This window comes from Sapajus apella, unplaced genomic scaffold (assembly GCF_009761245.1).
Source record: "Sapajus apella isolate SASKATOON/1434 unplaced genomic scaffold, GSC_monkey_1.0 scaffold74, whole genome shotgun sequence".
NCBI lineage: Eukaryota > Metazoa > Chordata > Mammalia > Primates > Cebidae > Sapajus > Sapajus apella.
In genome coordinates this window covers 3,409,463-3,429,034 of record NW_022437014.1, presented here as the reverse complement: position 1 = coordinate 3,429,034, position 19,572 = coordinate 3,409,463, and the positions used below count along the sequence as shown (strand labels likewise).

Here is a 19,572-nt window from a genome sequence, read left to right as displayed (position 1 = left end):
CTTTTGGTGTTTTGGTCATGAAGTCCTTGCCTATGCCTATGTCCTGAATGGCTTTGCCTAGATTTTCTTCTAGGGTTTTTATGGTGTTAGGTCTTCTGTTTTAGTCTTTAATCCATCTGGAGTTAGTTTTAGTGTAGGGTGTCAGGAAGGGGTCCAGTTTCTGCTTTCTGCACATGACTAGCCAGTTTTCCCAACACCATTTATTAAACAGGGAATCCTCTCCCCATTGCTTCTTTATGTCAGGTTTGTCAAAGATCAGATGGCTGTAGATGTGTGGTGTTGCCTTCGAGGCCTCTGTTCTGTTCCATTGGTCTATATCTGTTTTGCTACCAATACCATGCTGTTTTGATTACTGTAGCCTTGTAGTATAGTTTGAAGTCAGGTAGTGTGATGCCTCCAGCTTTGTTCTTTTTGCTTAGAATTTACTTGGCTATGTGGGCTCTCTTTTGGTTCCATATGAAGTTTAAGGTGTTTTTTTTTTTTTTTTTTTTTTTTTTTTTTTTTTTTTTTTTTTTTTTTTTTTTTTGAGACAGAGTCTCACTCTGTCATCAGGCACCAGGCTGGAGTGCAATGGCACGACCTCGGCTCACTGAAACCTCCGCCTCCCGGGTTCAAGCAATTCTCCTGCCTCAGCCTCCTGAGTAGCTGGGACCACAGGCGTGCACCACCACGCCCAGCTAATTTTTTTGTATTTTTACTAGAGACGGGGTTTCGCTATGTTGGCCAGGATGGTCTCGATCTCTTGACCTCGTGATCCGCCCACCTCGGCCTCCCAAAGTGCTGGGATTACAGGCGTGAGCCACCGAAGGTGGTTATTTCCAGTTCAGTGAAGAAGGTCATTGGTAGCTAGATGAGGATAGCGTTGAATCTGTAAATTACTTTGGGCAGTAAGGCCATTTTCACGATATTGATTCTTCTTAACCATGAGCATGGAATGTTTCTCCATCTGTTTGTGTCTTCTCTTATTTCGTTGAGCAGGGCTTTGTATTTCTCCTTGAAGAGTTCCTTTACTTTCCTTGTTAGTTGTATTCCTAGGTAGTTTATTCTCTTTGTAGCAATTATGAATGGCAGTTCGTTCTTGATTTGGTTCTCCTTAAGCCTGTTATTGGTGTATAGGAATGCTTATGATTTTTTGCACATTGATTTTGTATCCTGAGACTTTGCTGAAGTTGCTTATCAGTTTCAGGAGATTTTGGGCTGAGACGATGGGGTCTTCTAGATATACAATCATGTTGTCTGCAAAATAGAGACAATTTGACTTCCTCCTTTCCTATTTGAATACCCTTTATTTCTTTTTCTTGCCTGATTGCTCTGGCTAGAACTTCCAATACTATATTGAATAGGAGTGGTGAGAGAGGGCATCCTTGTCTAGTGCCAGATTTCAAAGGGACTGCTTCTAGTTTTTGCCCGTTAAGTATGATATTGGCTGTTGGTTTGTTAGCTTTTATTATTTTGAGATATGTTCCATCAATACCTAGTTTATTGAGGGTTTTTAGCATAAAGGGCTGTTGAGTTTTGTCAAAGGCCTTTCCTGCATCAATTGAGATAATCATGCGGTTTTTGTCTTTCGTTCTGTTTATGTGGTGAATTACAAGTATAGACTTGTGTACGTTGAACCAGCCTTGCATCCCCAGGATGAAGCCTACTCGATCATGGTGGATAAGCTTTTTGATGTGCTGTTGCAATCAATTTGCCAGTATTTTATCGAAGATTTTAGCATCTATGTTGATCATGGATATTGGCCTGAAGTTTTCTTTTCTTGCTAAGTCTCTGCCAGGTTTTGGTATCAGGATGATGTTGATCTCATAAAATTATTTGGGAAGGATTCCCTCTTTTTGGATTGTTTGGAATCGTTTCATAAGGAATGGTACCAGCTCCTCTTTGTATGTCTGGTAGAATTCGGCTGTGAAGCCATCTGGACCTGGGCTTTTTTTTTTGGGTGGTAGGCTCTTAACTGCTGCCCCAACTTCTGCCCTTATTATGGATCTTCTATTCAGGGTTTCGGCTTCTTCCTGGTTTAGGCTTGGGAGGATGTAAGTGTCCAGGAATTTATCCATTTCTTCCAGGTTTACTAGTTTATGTGCATAGAGTTGTTTGCAATAATCTATGATGATGGTTTGTATTTCAGTGGAATCTGTGGTGATATCCTCTTTATTGTTTTTATTGCATCTATTTGATTATTCTCTTTTCTTTTTTATTAACCTGGCTAGTGGTCTATTTTGTTGATCTTTTTGAAAAACCAGCTCCTGGATTTACTGATTTTTTGAAGCATTTTTTTGTGTCTCTATCTCCTTCAGTTCTGCTCTGATCTTAGTTATTTCTTGTCTGCTGCTAGGTTTTGAGTTTTTTTGATCTTGCTCCTCTAGCTCTTTCAATTTTAACGATAGGGTGTCAATTTTAGATCTTTCCTTGCTTCTCATGGGGGCATTTATTGCTATATATTTTCCTCTAGACACTGCTTTAAATGTGTCCCAGAGATTCTGGTAAGTTGTATCTTCGTTCTCGTTGGTTTCGAAGAACATCTTTATTTCTGCCTTCATTTCACTGTTTATCCAGTCAACATTCAAGAGCCAGTTGTTCAGTTTCCATGAAGCTGTGCAGGTCTGAGTTAGTTTCTGAATTCTGAGTTGTAACTTGATTGCACTGTGGTCTGAGAGACCGTTTGTTATTATTTTCATTCTTTTGCATTTGCTGAGGAGAGATTTACTTTCAATTATGTGGTCAATTTTAGAGTAGGTGTGATGTGGTGCTGAGAAGAATGTATATTCTGTGGATTTGGAGTGGACAGTTCTGTAAATGTCTATTAAGTTTGCTTGGTCCAGGCTTGAGTTCAAGTCCTGGATATCCTTGTTAATTTTCTGTCTGGCTGGTCTGTCTAATATTGACAATGGGGTGTTAAAGTCTCCCACTATTATTGTGTGGGAGTCTCTTTGTAAGTCATTAAGAACTTGCTTTATGTATCTGGGTGCTCCTTTGTCAAGTGCGTATATATTTTGGATGGTTAGTTCTTCTTGTTGCATTGATCCATTTACCATTATGTAATGTCCTTCTTTGTCTCTTTTTTTTTTTTTTTTTTTTTGAGACGGAGTTTCACTTATGTTACCCAGGCTGGAGTGCAATGGCGCGATCTCGGCTCACCGCAACCTCCGCCTCCTGGGTTCAGGCAATTCTCCTGCCTCAGCCTCCTGAGTAGCTGGGATTACAGGCACGCACCACCATGCCCAGCTAATGTTTTGTATTTTTAGTAGAGATGGGGTTTCACCATGTTGACCAGGATGGTCTCGATCTCTTGACCTCGTGATCCACCCGCCTCGGCCTCCCAAAGTGCTGGGATTACAGGCTTGAGCCACCGCGCCCGGCCCTTTGTCTCTTTTTGATCTTTGTTTGTTTAATGTCTGTTTTGTCAGAGACGAAAATTGCAACTTCAGCTTTTTTTTTTTTGTTCTCCATTTGCTTGGTAAATCTTCCTCCATCCTTTTATTTTGAGCCTTTATGTATCCTTGCATGTGAGGTGGGTTTCCTGGATACAGCACACAGATGGGTTTTGGCTTTTCATCCAGTTTGCCAGTCTGTGTCTTTTGATTGGGGCATTTAGCCCGTTTACATTTAGGGTTAATATTGTTATGTGTGAATTTGATCCTGCCATTTTGATGCTAGCTACCTGTTTTGCTCATTAGTTGATGTAATTCTTCATCGTGTCGATGCTCTTTACCGTTTGGTATGTTTCTGGAGTGGCTGGTACTGGTTGTTCCTTTCTATGTTTAGTGCTTCTTTCAGGAGCTCTTGTAAGTAGGCCAGGTGATGATGAAATCTCGTAGTAATTGCTTGTTCATTAAGGATTTTATTTCTCTTTCAGTTAGGAAGCTTAGTTGGCTAGATATAAAATTCTGGGTTGAAAGTTCTTTTCTTTAAGGATGTTGAATATTGGCCCCCACTCTCTTCTGGCTTGTAGGGTTTCTGCTGAGAGATCTGCTGTGAGTCTGATGGGCTTCCCTTTGTGGGTCACCCGACCTTTCTCTCTGGCTGTCCTTAACATTTTCTCTTTCCTTTCAACCCTGGTGAATCTGATGATTATGTGCCTTGGGGTTGTTGTTCTTCAGGAGTATCTTTGTGGCATTCTCTGTATTTCGTGGACTTGAATATTGGCCTGTATTGCTAGGTTGGGGAAGTTTTCCTGGATGATATTCTGAAGAGTATTCTCCAGCTTGGATTCATTCTCTCTGTCACATTCAGGTACACCTATCAAAGGTAGATTAGGTCTTTTCACATAGTCCCGTATTTCTTGGAGACTTTGTTCATTCCTTTTTACCCTTTTTTCTCTAATCTTGCCTTCTTGTTTTATTTCATTGAGTTGATCTTCAACCTCTGATATCCCTTCTTCTGCTTGTTCAATTCGGCTGATGAAACTTGTGTATGCTTCGCAAAGTTCTTGTGTTGTGTTTTTCAGCTCCATCAATTCACTTATATTCCTCTCTGTTTATTCTCGTTAGCGTTTCATCAAGTCTTTTTTCAAGTTCTTAGTTTATTTGCATTGGGTTAGAACATGTTCTTTTAGCTCAGCAAAGTTTCTTGTTACCCACCTTCTGAAGCCTGATTCCGTCAATTCATCACACTCATTCTCTATACAGCCTTGTTCCCTTGCTGGTGAGGAGTTGTGATCCCTTGTAGGAGGAGAGGCATTCTGGTTTCAGGTGTTTTCATCCTTTTTCCACTGGTTTCTTCCCATCTTTGTGGATTTATCCACCTGTCGTCTTTTTAGTTGTTGGCTTTCAGTTTGGGTCTGTGAGTGGACATCCAGTTTGTTGATGATGAAGTTATTTCTTTCTGTTTCTTTGTTTTCCTTCTAACATTCAGGCCCCTCTGCTATAGGACTGCTGAGGTCCACTCCAGGCCCTGCTTGCCTGGGGATCTCCTGCAGCAACTGCAGAACAGTAAGTGTTGCTGCCAGTTTCTTCTGTTATCTTTGTCTCAGAAGGATACCCACCTGACGTCAGTCTGACCTCTCCTTTATGAGGTGACTCTGTGGATATACGGGGGTCAGGGAGCTGCTTGAGGAGACTGTCTGTCCTTTATGGGAGCTCAAGTGCTGAGCTGTGAGCTCCGTTCTTCATTCAGACCTGTTGGGCACGTACGTTCAAGTCTGCTGCAGCGGAACTTATAAACCCCCCTTTTTTCCCCCAGGTGTTCTGTTCTGGGGAGTTAAGGCTTTATTTATAAGTTTCTGTCTTGCTGCTGCCTTTTTTCAGGGCTTCCCTGCCTAGTGAGGAGGCAGCCTAGTCACTGTCTGCCTGCAGAGGCTTTGCTGAGCTGCTGTGGGCTCTGCCCAGCTGCGGTGTAAACTTCCCTGCGTCCCGTTTATGTGGGTATAGTTAGAACTGCCTCAGCAATGGCAGCCCACCTCTGTAATGGCAGACTTTGTCTGTAATGGCGGGCTGCCTTGGCAATAGTGAACTACCTCTGTAGTGGTGGACTGCCTCAGTAGTGGCAGACGCCCCTCCCCCACAGAGTTGGACCATTCTGGGTTCAGCTGTGCTTGCTGTGAAACTCTCAACCCAGAGCATTTCAGATTGATGTTTTTTAGGGGTTTTTTTGTTTTGTTTTGTTTTGTTTTTGTGGGTGTGGGACCCGCCAAGCCTGATCACCTGGCTCCCTGCCTCATACCCTTTTTTTTTCTTTTTTTTTTTTCTTTTTTTTTTTTTTTTTTCAGTTCAAGGGGCCACTCTGTCTCCCAGTTTTTCCAGTCACCTGTTGAAAAGGTGCCAGGATCTGTGTGATTTCCCGTGCGGCAACTGTCTGCACTGGTTGAAACGGCCGCCCTGAGGTTCATGGTGCTTTTTTGTCCGGGAATCTCCTTGCCTGGCTCCCTGTTTTAGTCCCCTTTTTTATCAGTTGAATGGGCGACTCTGTCTCCCAGGAGCTCCAGTCGCCAGCTAAAACAGCGCCCGGACCAGTGTATTTTGTACAGAGACCTGCCGTGCCGGGGCACCAGCCAAAACAGCTGCACCGGCGACCTGTGGGGCTCCTCTACCTGGGGATCTCCTGGTCTGTGGGCAGTTAAAACCTGTCTGGAAATGCAGCGTCCACTCACCCTTCATGCTTTCACTGGAGCTGCAGTTCTGAGGTGCTCCTAATGGTGCTTATAATGGTTAAAGCCATAGTTCACATTGAAGTTATAATATTTTTTAGTATCTTTGTATCAGATGACACAGCTAACACCTAAATATATCAGAATCACTGTAGCAGAATATAGGAGAATGCAAGTTGCAATAGAAACACATAATAAAGAATTTTAAATACATCACAGTACAAACCTAGTATGACAAGATGTTTCAAGATCATCTAGGATATTTCCTGTCCCAAACCTGACGTTATCCATTTTTTCAAGGACCCCTGATTTCTTTTAATGGGAAATGTTATTTAGAGATCACAGTCTTTATAGTAGAAGTGTTGAGTTATACTGGTTTTGCCTTCGATTCTAGGCCTTTTCTAGAACATTTTTCAAAGAGGAAATACATCATTAGTCCATGCTGACATTTCTAATTAAAATTTATGGTTACAAGTGTTTTTCTTTCTTTGATTTTTATATTTGTATCTCTTTTGTCTTATGCTTAAAATCTAGTTTTAATTATATTAATAAAATTAATACATTCATCTTATAGTTTCAAATTAATGATAAAAATAATATTACTAACAATATGGTTATTGCAAAAGGTTTAAGATGTTTGCAGTTCTTTTTTCTGTATTTTATTTCCAAATATGTATATATAAATGACAGAATTTTAAAGTCACTTGAAATTTCTCTTTATGTGGTTAAACCACCAGCACTCTATTTAGTTAGATTCATTTATTTCATTTTGCTTTTTACTTTTAGGCCTTGGTTGTTTTTATTTTATTTTATTTTTGCTTTATTTAAAAAAATGGCTTTAAAGACTTCAGGATAGCCTAGCTAACAGTTGTGAGGTATTTTAAATAACAATTAAAAGTCTTAAGTTTCTAGGGACAGTGTTCAATCAAAGAAAAGTTAGTCGAGGTCCGCCCGCCCTCGGCTCCACAACCACGATGCTGTCCCGGTCCCGCTGTTGTCCTGGGCATTTAGCCGCTCGCTCTCCGCCTTCCAGAAGGGGAACTGCCCTCTAGGGAGACATTCCCTGCCCGGGGTCTCCTTATGCCAGGGACCAGGTTACCCTAACAGCAGGAAGGTTGTCATTAACAACAGTAGTGTCTTCAGTGTTCGCTTCTTCAGAACTACGGCTGTGTGCAAGGGTGATTTGGTTACAGTCAAAACCCCAGCATTTGCAGAATCTGTTACAGAGGGGAATGTCAGGTGGGAAAAAACTGTTGGAGACACAGTTGCGGAAGATGAAGTGGTTTGTGAGATTGAAACTGACAAGACATCTGTGCAGGTTCCATCACCAGCAAATGGCGTGATTGAAGCTCTTTTGGTACCTGATGGGGGAAAAGTCGAAGGAGGCACTCCGCTTTTCACACTCAGGAAAACTGGTGCTGCTCCTGCTAAGGCCAAACCAGCTGAAGCTCCTGCTGCTGCAGCCCCAAAAGCAGAGCCTACAGCAGCGGCAGTTCCTCCTCCCCCTGCAGTACCCATACCCACTCAGATGCCACCAGTGCCCTCGCCCTCACTACCTCTTTCTAGCAAACCTGTGTCTGCAGTAAAACCCACTGCTGCCCCTCCACTAGCTGAGCCAGAAGCTGGCAAAGGTGGTCTGCGTTCAGAACATCGGGAGAAAATGAACAGGATGCGGCAGCGCATCGCTCAGCGTCTGAAGGAGGCCCAGAATACATGTGCAATGCTGACAACTTTTAATGAGATTGACATGAGTAACATCCAGGAGATGAGGGCTCGGCACAAAGAGGCCTTTTTGAAGAAACATAACCTCAAACTAGGCTTCATGTCGGCATTTGTGAAGGCCTCAGCCTTTGCCTTGCAGGAACAGCCTGTTGTAAATGCAGTGATTGACAATACAACCAAAGAGGTGGTGTACAGGGATTATATTGACATCAGTGTTGCAGTGGCCACCCCACGGGGTCTGGTGGTTCCAGTCATTAGGAATGTGGAAGCTATGAATTATGCAGATATTGAACGGACCATCACTGAACTGGGAGAGAAGGCCCGAAAGAATGAACTTGCCATTGAAGATATGGATGGTGGTACCTTCACCATTAGCAATGGAGGAGTTTTTGGCTCCCTCTTTGGAATGCCCATAATCAACCCCCCTCAGTCTGCCATCCTGGGCATGCATGCCATGTTTGACAGGCCTGTGGCTATAGGAGGCAAGGTGGAGGTGCGGCCCATGATGTACGTGGCACTGACCTACGATCACCGGCTGATTGACGGCAGAGAGGCTGTGACTTTCCTCCGCAAAATCAAGGCGGCTATAGAGGATCCCAGAGTCCTCCTCCTGGATCTTTAGGAGGAAGGCACACACCCAACAAATCATGCAGGAACTGAAAACCAGTCTTAACCCTGCCCCCTCATGGGTCCCAAGTTAGCCTGGTGACAGGCAGGCACATGCCGTTGGCCTCAAGCAAGGAAGGAGAGCACTATGTAACCAGCAGTCACAGGTCTTTTCTTGGTGTTCCTGCCAGGCTCTCTCCCTCTTTGCACCTGTCTCACACCCTTGAATATCTTAATTCCTTAGGCTTGAGAGAGAGAGCCTTAATGGATGCTCATTAATATTCCTGCCTTTCTTCCATCAGCCCTCTGCAAAGATGATTTTCCTTCTCCCTAGTGCCAGTATACTATAGAGAAACCCCTGGGGACCACAGGATTAAGTTTCTGTCTTCAGAAAGTCTGTTCTACAGAGACGACTAGGAGGATGCTGTGCCTCTCAAGCTCAGAGCAGCCTCTGTCCTGGGTGTGCACATTCTCACTTGATTCCACCTGTGTGGAGAGATTGAACACAGGCAGAGGTGCTGCTTTGTTTCTTAAATGACACCTTCATTCTCTGTTGTCATTGACTTCAAGATGCCTCTTCTACCTCTTCCAGGAAGCACAGGCCAGGGGATCTCGGTGGGTGAGTGGGAGAAGAGGGCAGAGGTCCCCTGAGGTCACATGTAATCCTCATGCAAGGAGATCCCAGACCTGCCCTCACGCTGTCCATCACAGGCTCACACCAAGATCTGAGTCTCTCACAGCTGGGGTTGTAGTAACCCTTTCTAAACCCTTTCCTGGTTTCTGGGCCTCATTCCAGTACCTTGTTCTTATTTAGAGCAGATTCTACCACATGATGGCAGTGGGACCAATCATGGTGCCGAGGAAGGGCCAGAGCCTGGTAGAGACTAGGGAAGGGAGGTCTCCTTTAGACTGCCTCAAATTGACTTCAGCTTTTCAATTAAGTTGGTGTAAGCACGTGAGCTGAGGAGGCAGTTCTTGTTCCTTCCTGCGTTATAGCGGGGCCTTGTCTCTTCCTCTGCAGGACACAGATCTGGAGGACAATGGACTATGGTAGGAAGCCACCCTGAGGGTGTTAGTACATTGTGGTGAAATGGTTGAGGTCATTTCTAAGGTGTGCTACCCTTAGATCTGGGCACAGTCATTGGATTTCCTTGGAGTATGGTTAAATGCAAGTATCTTGTGGAAGCTAATGGGATTCATGGCTTTGTATCTAACTGCATCCAGGCCTGAGGCTGCTAACCTTTGACACTGGGGCCATTAGAAAGTGCCCTTTTATATCTTGAGCCAAGAAGTGAGGCCTGGGGGTGGGGGAGGGGGGAAGGGGTAGGAGCCAATACTGAGTGCCTGCAGCATCTACTACTCTGTCTTCACTATTCAGAACTTGTAACTGAAGTATTTAAAGAAACAGATTTTAAATGCAAATTAAAGGGCAGATATTCTCAAAAAAAAAAAAAACACCAGAAAATTTTTTTTGATTTTTTTTTCCCCCCCAAAGTAGATGAAATATTTACTAATATAATACTTTCATTTCCTGTATGCCAGTTAGGAGCCTCTAGTCTCCAAGGGAGCTCTAAAAAGTGCAACACACTACTGCCACACACTATTTCTAAACAGTATTTCTGGAATTTATATTAATATTTTCTAAGACATTGCAACTATCACCAGAGTCTTGCATGAAACTGGTTTTCCTTAGCCTACTAATTTTGGCTGCTCAGGGTGTCAGTTATATACATAGATGCCCATCTAATGCGAAAGTGATTTTTAGGTGTAATATTTAATATAAGTAAAAGTATATGCTGTAGAATATGATACACTCTGGCTTAAAATCTGGATTTTAAAACTTTAAATGGGCCAGGTGCAGGATATCATACCTGTAATCCCAGCACTTTGGGAGGCCAAGGTGGGCGCAACTCTGGAGCCCAGGAGTTTGAGACCAGCCTGGACAACATGGCAAAACCACATCTCTACCAGAATAATGTAAAAATTAACCCAGAAGGTCAAGGCTGCGGTGAGCTGTGGTCACACCACTGCGCTCTATCCTGGGCAACAGAGCAAGAAACATATCTCAAAATAAATAAATAATAAAAAAAACTTCAGATGATTGTATTGGGTCATGAAAATCTGTTTTTGTGACAGCAGTAGCAAAATATAAGATTGTAGATACTATGTCTCTTTTTGGGGAGGTTGAGTCTTAAAATGTATAATTCTGTGATTTCTCTTTTCAGAGGCTGATAAAATACCAGTAATGCGTGGACAATGGTTTATTGATGGCACTTGGCAGCCTCTAGAAGAAGAAGAAAGTAATTTAATTGAGCAAGAACATCTCAAGTGTTTTAGGGGCCAGCAGATGCAGGAAATTTTTGATATTGAAGTGTCAAAATCCATAGATGGAAAAGATGGTAAGATCAATTGATACATTTAATATATTCTACAAACCAAGTAAGTTGATAAAGTTTCGTTCGTAAATTTGATATAATTCAGGAGGCTTAGAATTACGAAATTTGATTTTTTTAAACAATTGATTATTCCAGAATTTAAAAATTTAAAACTGTTACAAATATCTGAACTATCTCAATTTTTATTTTAATATGTATGGTAAATGTCATTATACCAACACAGTTTACCATAAATGTACAAATTGTGACAACGTACTCCCTATTTAATCTTTTTTAGTGATTTTTTAGTAATCAAAGGAAATTGAACTTACCAAAAAATTCCTTGTCATTATATCAAAGACAAGTTTCATTAATATTTTAATGTTCTTTTCCTGAAGTTCAAAAAAAATCTTTATCTTTGTGTATCTCTTAGCCATCCCCTGTTGAAAACCATATGAAGTTTTAATTTGAAATAATCTACTGCTTACATTTCTTTATTCAGCACTTGCATATTTTTGTAATAGTTAAAAATACTATATAGTAGCCAAGATTGCCGTGTTTTCATTATATGTCTAAATCTTGAGTAAACGTCAAAATATGTGGTAAAGTTAAAAATACTTCTGTTGTTCCATTTACTGCAGGCAGTGGGATCAACTTTTCTGGTGAGTATAACTGTACAGGTAGATTAGAATTTGTAGATTTCTCTAAAGTTTTTCTTCTAAAAGCATTTCTTCATCCATGCTTGCCTTTATTTGGGAGGTTTCTTGGCAAGCTCTACTGAATCTAGTGAATTAAAATGTAAATTGATTTTTTTTTCTTTTCCCCTCATGAAACATCTCTAAATTAGAAAAACTCAGTATTGATCAGGTAATTTATAGAATGAGGCTTGAAAAAAAATGAATTATGTGGTTGGAAGTAATTGTTTATATAACATAGTTAATGTCAAAGCAATAAGCTTTAAATTGTCAGGGGATTTTTTTCTTATTGTTAGTAACACTCCATGTTTTTTCTCTCTTCCACTTTTTGCTCTCTCTTACCTCTCTGAACATATGTATACATTTGTCACAAGCAAGAAAACTTGTTTAGCTTATATCAAATTAAAATATCTTTTGCATCTAGTTGGTTAAAAGCCTGCATAACTGAGGAAACTTGTGACTTCTGAATAAATAGGCAATTAAAGCTAACAAATTTATATAATAATCGTTGTCTGTTGTGTGCCAGATACCATAATCTAGAAATTCTAAATATATTATTTTCCTAATCTATTGTCAAATATGTCCTTATTTCACTGTAAAATTTAAAGTAAAGGTTCTTACTTATCAATAAATAAGGAGCAGCTCAGCGTAAGAGCTGTAGGTATGTTTCTACAGATTGCCATATAATACTTTGTTCTCCTTATAGCAAAAATAGCAAATTTTATATATCTGTGATCTTATGGTAGTGACTGAAATCTTTTGTAACTTCTCATCACTATTGGTCAGAATAATTTCAAAAGTCTACTTCATAGTATTTGAAGGACAGATCTTTTGTCATAAAATAATCTTATTGCCATAAAATAATCTTATTGCCATTAGAGATGTCTGAGTTCCCCTTTTTTTTTCGCTTCTATTCTCCCTAAGTCTTCTTCCTCAAAATGGCAATTTAACCATCACAAACTCAGGTTAGCCACTTGAATTTCTTATTATTAATGCATGGAAAAAATCTAGGAGCTTGGAGGAGAAAGAGGATGAATATGAAAAATACAAGGATTCCCCTTTATCATTCTTTGTTAGAACTTTTTTTTTCCATTTGCTAAGTCATCCTGTGGAAATTAATCATCAGCTCTATTTCATCTCTAGATTCTACCTGTTTCTAATCTTGTTTTTATTACAATCAAAATTAGAATTTAATATGTCCTTTTTACTTCTGCTTCCTGCCTAAATGTTAAATGTTGCAGGATACTTCAGGTTTCCTCAAAGTGTTCAAATTTAGATAAGACAAATGTAAGAACATGGTTTATTTGTGAATACATTTTTCAGAATGTCTTTGGGTATGTGTATGTGTGAGTGTGTATGTCATTCCAGAGTAGCAATCTCTAGGATATTATGGTAATATTTGTGTTATCTTTATGGATATACATTGAGTAGTAAAATTTTAATTAGTAATAATGAAAAATTATTAAAACATTTTGCATTGTGATCTTTCAAAAATAATTCTTTGAGGTTCATTAGAAGAAAACTTGTTTTTTTATAATGTACTGTGGCATATAAGATTCAGTGTGTTCTGTTATTAACAATGATAATGTTCAACCGAACATGTATTTGTCATAATTTTTAGACACTTTATTTTTATTCAACATTAAACGTATCTTGGTATCTTGTGACATTTGACTTTGAAGATTATGAGAAATTGTGAAGTACATTTGAAAATAATAACAAGTCTTAAGAAAAGGACATTTGCTATCTAAAAGCCACCATTGTTGGGAAAATAATTCAAAATTATAACTACAAAGACAAAAAAATTGTAATCATTTACTGTTACCTCTAAGCTTCTAAAATTTTATACTTCATTAGTTTGAGGGAGGAAAGTGCCCTTTCCACCTAATTTTTTTCACAAATAAAGCCCTGACTCTTCATATTGTCAGATTCCATGTGTAGATGTAGTAATGTGGTAGGCACTTTCGTGAGAGAAATTGACAAGATTTCTATCCTCAAGGAGTTTTAAGCCTATTAGAGTAGACAAAGCCAACAGATGAAAACAGTTACAAAAGAGTAAGTACAAGAAGGCATAGTAGTAGACAGTCAATATTACGTATTCTGAAAAGATATTTGGAATAAAGTGAGTAGATAATCACAGTGCACTGGAATTATTCACATAAGCCTTTCTAGAAAAACCTAATTTAATAATTTAAAACATTTTAAAATATTGTATTCAGGGATTTTTGTTAAATGTTCTAGGGAATATCAAAGAAACTAATAGTTCTCACCTTCAGGGACATTAAATAAATAATTCCTTTTTCTTATGACCTCGTCTGTTTGGTTAGGGTTGCTCTTGCCACAAAGAGATTAGGTGTACACTCGTCCCTTGGTATTTGTGGGTGATTGGTTTTAGGACGCACACACACACACACACACACACACACACACACACACACACACAGAGAGAGAGAGAGAGATAGCAAAATCTGAGGACATCCAAGTGCCTTTAATAAAATGGAGTGGTGTTTGCATATGACCTATGCACATCCTCTCATATTTTTCTTTTTTTTTTTTTGGAGACAAGGTCTTGCTCTGTCACCCAGGCTAAAGTATAGTGGCATCATCACAGCTCACTGCAGCTTCTCCCTCCTGGGCTCCAGGACCCTCCCACCTCAGCCTCCCTAGAAGGTGCACCCTACCACTCCAGGATAATTTTTTTTTAATTATTTTTTGTAGAGACGGGGTCTCACTCTGTTGCACAGGCCAGTCTTGAACTCCTGGGCTCAAGTGTTCCTCCTGCCTCAGCCCCCCAAAGTGCCAGGATTATATGTATATTTCACATCATCTCTAGATTAATTATGACACTGAATACCATGTGATGTCATGTAAATGCTTTTATACTGTATTGTTTTTTGGTTGATTTTTGTTGTTGTTGTTTTTTGTCTTCCCCCCCACCCCCACCAAATATTTTTGATCTGTGGTTGGTGTTGAATCTGCAGATCAGGAGTGCCAACTGTATTTAATATTTTCCTCCTTATTAACTTCCCTCACTAATCTCAAAATGAGCATTGAATTAAAGAGACATGAAGATTTAGTACACTGTGTAACTCTTTTTAGCATACAAATAAAGATAACCCACAAAAAGATAATGACTTTTTGTGATTTAGATATTTTAATTTAAATTTAGTTCTCTGTGAGAGTTAAAATGGAAATTGATTTTTTTCTTACCCTACCTCCTGGGCTAGAAAATGTTTAGCAGTTTAATAAGTGAACGCCTATTGTTTCACTTGGGACGAAACATAAAAATAGAAATCAAGACGTCAACAAGTAATTTGGTAAACATTTATACTTAAATCTAGTGCTAGATTAGTGTTTTACTTATTCTACAGCTATCTATCCAAGCTTGCATAGTAATCAGTAAAAAATAGGTTGAACTGAATAGGTAAATGTAGCACATCACTCTGGCCGAAAAATGAGTAAACTCAATTCTGTAATGAGAAAATTTGTATTGAAGATGATTCTACAAAATAACTGACTGACCAGTATTCTTCAAAAATGTCAAGATCATGAAAGACAAAGAAATACTGAGGAATTTGTCATAGAATAGACTAAGATGATAACCAAATGCTATGTGGTACCCTGGCTTGGATCCTAGAACAGAAAAAGATACTAGTGGAAAAACTAGAGAAATCTGAATAAAGTCTGTATATTAGTTGATATTATTGTACCAGTATTAATTTCTTTGTTTTGATAACTGTACTAAAGTTATGCAAGATGCTAACATTAGAGGAAGCTAAGTGAAGGATATGTGATAGGTCCCTGTACCATTTTTGCTATTTTCTGTTAAGTCTAAAATTATTCCAAAATAAAAAGTTTTTTTTTTTAAGTCCAGTAGAGGAATTAAAATACTAAAAAATATTCAGTTAACCCAAAATCAAGAGGAACAGAGATTTAAAAATAAAAAAAAAAGGCAGTGGGACAAAGAGAAAAATAAATGGAAAGATGGCAGACCTGTTCACCCATATCAATAACAATAAATACATTTGTATATGTAAGAAATTAATACTCCAGTTAAAAGGCAGAGTGACAGATTTTATAAGACCCGACTACAAAAATCACCGATAGATTAAAAGATTGGAATTTTCACTGTTCCAGCTAATTCTGGGTACCATAGCAGCACTGGTGTTAGTGTCTCTGTAAAGATTTATGACATTTAACAATTTGATGGATGAAGTATATATTTCTATCACTATAGCTGTATAAATATATCCCATAATGTGAACATAGCATTTCAAAGTTCAATTAAAAAGATGGAGGGGTCCTCACCTTCTAACCAGCTTTCCTTTTCTTCTCTCTTTAGTCAGTAACAGGATTCCCACCTTCTAGCTTTTAGTTATTTAATTTTTATAAATTTATCTAACTTTATTTCTTGAGATTAAAGAAAGATTGCCATTATAGTTGGCACGTTTGAGATGTGCAAGATTGCTTCCTTGGGGTTGGAATTTTTCAGGTTGCCAGCTTATCTAAAGGGAAAAGTTAGTTTTTCTGTTGTAGAAATTATTATGTCATCAGCAGCAGTAACCCTGTTTTATAATACTCTCTTGCTTTCAGAATTATATAATGCAGAAAGTTCTTTAAGATATAGTAAGGAAATTTATTGGAAATATTTTTAGTATTTTAAATGCTTTTCATTGCTATGTAAGACTTTAACATATTAAAATTTTATTAAATATTAGCATTAATAAATTAGCATTTGCAATTGTGTTTTGAGCTTATGCATCTTTTGCTGATACTATGTAAAAAATTTTAACTACAACTTTATTTTTTAAAAAGAAAATTAAATAGTGCTTTCGGAGACTTGAATTTTCTTTAACAGTGATCTTTGTTTAGATTGATAGTAAACTCTTTTTTCCTCTGCAGTGCTTACCATAGTACCCCTAATTCTGTGCTTTGGGTTGAAAAATTTAGTCCCTCTATGCTACAGGGTGTGTAATAAATAAAGCAGATGACTCTCAAGTGAAAATAAGAATTGCATTTGAAAAGAAAGAAACCATGTCTATTTAGTTTTGTGAAAATATTTTAAATAAATGTTTTTCTTTTTTCCTTGGTTTCTCTGCATATTAGGGTGTTTGTCCTTTTTTAATCTTTAAGTTATACTATTTTAGAAAATAAAGCCATCATTTATATATCTAGGCTAGCTTTCTGAAAACATTTACAAATTTTTTAAATGTGGTCAGATGGTCCATACGTTTCGTATTTCGTTCCTTTTAATAATATGGAATTGGTTCACGTTAGTTTTACTACCAGATCTACAAAGTCTAGTTTTTGTTTCAAGCAGTAAAGTCTCAAGTTTATGTCAGTTTGATTTACTTTGATATGTTAGCATATTTTTCCTTTTGAATTTTTTGTTTAAAACTGTTTCCTGGTCTAATGGTACATCTACTCCTCAGTAACTGACCAGAAGGCACATGAAAGAAGAAACATTTTCAGTGAAGAAAATTGCATCAGTTGTCATTTTCTACCTCTGTAACAATGATGTTTTTATAATCCTGACATAGCAACCCAGCTTTTAGCTCTAGTTTATAGTTTTTGTAGCCGTCTAATTACATATAGGTATAGTTATTAACTGTCTTGTAAGCATTTCTCAATTTTATTACACAAATCTTTGCATATACTACATCTGTATATTCAACAGATTTGTTACATTTCTAGTACTATACAACAGGAATTAAATATTTTTTGTATTTGAGCAGTATTTAACCTTTGTCACATTAACATAGAAGGGAGTGAGGATGAAAATCAAATGTATTATAACATAAATTTGAACTAATCATAAATATTCTGTAATTAACTGGTGAGAAACTATAAGGCTCAAGTTCAAGTGAACTTTTAAATAATTGCTTACTTAAAATACAAAGAAATTTATATAACTAGCAAAATTTGACAGGGAAAATGTTGACTTTAAGGTTATCTACTGATTTGCCAAATATTAAGTCTATGCCTAGCTTTACTCTGTGTTGTCTGTTAATGCTTACAAGATGTCACAGCATACATTTTTACTAATGACTTTTTTCATTATTTTATTAGTCTTTTCAAAAGCAAAGAGCAGAGCTTCCAGTTTGATTTTTTTTTTTTAGTAAAAGTTTTGTTTTTTAAAGTCTTTTAACAACTTGTATAGAGTTGCAAAAAGAATTTTTTTTTCCTAAGGGAAGTTTCCATTATATTTCAGTAGTGGAAAGCATCTATCTAGTAGAATGTATACTGTGGTGTCTTCTCAGGAAAGCTGCATTAGATATTTAAAATGTTACTTATTGGCTTCTCAATTTGTACATCAGCTGTTAGCTATGTCAGTCACAAATTTGGTAAGAGTAAATAACCTTCGTATTGTAAAGATGGAGTTTATAAACCTCTTAGCATTTGAAAATGTCATGTTCAATTTTTATAAATTCTTTCTATGCAAAGACATTAAACATAATCACAGTTGTTTTTAATGAATTTTGATATCATTTGCCTTTTTTCTTTCAGTAAAAGTACAGCAAATATTTGATAAACATTATACTAATGTTTTGCTTTACTGATTCTTAGAGATTATATAAATAAAGCATTTAGAATAATGTTTTTCAAATACAACGCATTTTTTAAAGTTAATACTAGAACAAAAAGGCAAAATGGCAAACCTCATTTAAAATTTGCTTTGAAGCTCAGTGTTTTTGCTTTCTTAGTTGTCTACCACCTCCCTCCCTTCTCCCTCCCTTCTCTGTTCAAATGGAGAGGATTTAAGGAGAGTACAGATGCGGCAGGTCTTAAACGAAAGCGTTCCCAAGGTACAGTAATTGTAGTTTTATTTTTCCATGTAGTTATATTCCTGGCTTATAGCATTCAGTTGCATTTAAAGCATAGAAATTAACACTTTTTTAAAAAATGTGTCCGTTGTGCTATTTTATGTACTGCTACTTTATTATGTGTAAAAATATTTGTAAACAGTGTGTATAGTCCAGTAACAAAATGTTCTGATGTTCACCAACATTAAAATGTTTTACTTTAAGATGATATGTGGATCATTTAAGGAGGAAAAGAATGTTGTTCTGGCTTAACACTAATCTCTAAATATCTTGGTCTTGTAGTTGAACATTTTAAGCATACGTTGCTCAAAACTATTTTAACAAAAATGTGATTTAGACACATTTAAAAGCCTGAAGTGGTGGCATGGATCAGATATGTAATTAGAGAAGTGATTGTTAAACCCTTGCAAAAGATTTTTTTTAGTTTATGAGAAGTTCTTTTATTTAAAAAGCTGACCTTATACATTATTTTCTTTGGAAACGGAGATACGATTTATGTTTATTATGTTAGTTAAATCTTGATCTGGTGTACAGTGTTAGTAATATGCCCTAGCAGGTAAGTAAAATATAAATTGTTTTTTGATAAATTTTTGAAATTGCATATTTAGTATAACTGTGAAGTACAATTTTTCTAATGTACTTGTATCCTGTAGGAAGTAGGTTTTTATAAAAATGTCTTAAGATCATAAATCTTAACCAGAGCTATATCTTTTATATTTAGCGTGAGGTTATTTTCAGCCCATCTTTAAATCAGAAGAGTTAGACTCTGCCAGTAGCTAACTCTGTGGCAAGTCACTTTATCTCTTTGTACCTCTGTGTTTTTGTAAGTAAAATGGGAGGTAATGTTTTGCCTTGAAAGAATTTTAAGAAAATAAATCAAGCATAGTGATTTGAAGGTACTTGGCTTTCTGAAGATGGGTATGTTAATTTTTCCTACCTGTAAACCAGATATATAAAGGAAAAGCTTAAGGCCCTCATAACATAAGAGTTGTGTTTTGTGAATTGATGGATATGTTATATCAATTTCTTCACTGCTTTCATAAACATGGCTGAATTTGTGGTATGTGCCAGACACTGTGATAAGACATACTTTTTGGTGCTAGGGATATAAGAAATGGTCAACACACAGTCCCTGGCTCCTGGGGCTTATGAATTCCTAAAGAATACAGGTTTGGAGGTTTTTTTTTTTAAGGCTTCATTTTCACCAAGCATACCCCCATAATGATTTTTTTTTTTTTTTTTTTTTTTTTTTTTTTTTTTTTTTT

General features: G+C 37.5%; 1 protein-coding gene and 1 pseudogene across 8 annotated transcripts in view; both read left to right on the top strand.

Moving 5' to 3' along the window:
* The window catches only part of DDHD1 (DDHD domain containing 1), a 110,765-nt gene that overhangs the window by 34,719 nt on the left and 56,474 nt on the right, over positions 1-19,572 (top strand). For 2 of the 7 annotated variants that reach the window (XM_032251095.1, XM_032251092.1), the window contains exons 2-4: positions 10,639-10,812; positions 11,430-11,450; positions 18,188-18,289. In XM_032251095.1, the coding sequence (XP_032106986.1) occupies positions 10,639-10,812; positions 11,430-11,450; positions 18,188-18,289 (297 nt within the window). The remainder of the gene's footprint in view (positions 1-10,638; positions 10,813-11,429; positions 11,451-18,187; positions 18,290-19,572) is intronic. The other 5 variants (XM_032251096.1, XM_032251098.1, XM_032251099.1 and 2 more) reach the window with 3 other exon arrangements.
* Positions 7,045-8,714, top strand: LOC116532038 (annotated as a pseudogene). The gene has a single exon (XR_004260685.1). The product of XR_004260685.1 is annotated as a dihydrolipoyllysine-residue succinyltransferase component of 2-oxoglutarate dehydrogenase complex, mitochondrial pseudogene (transcript).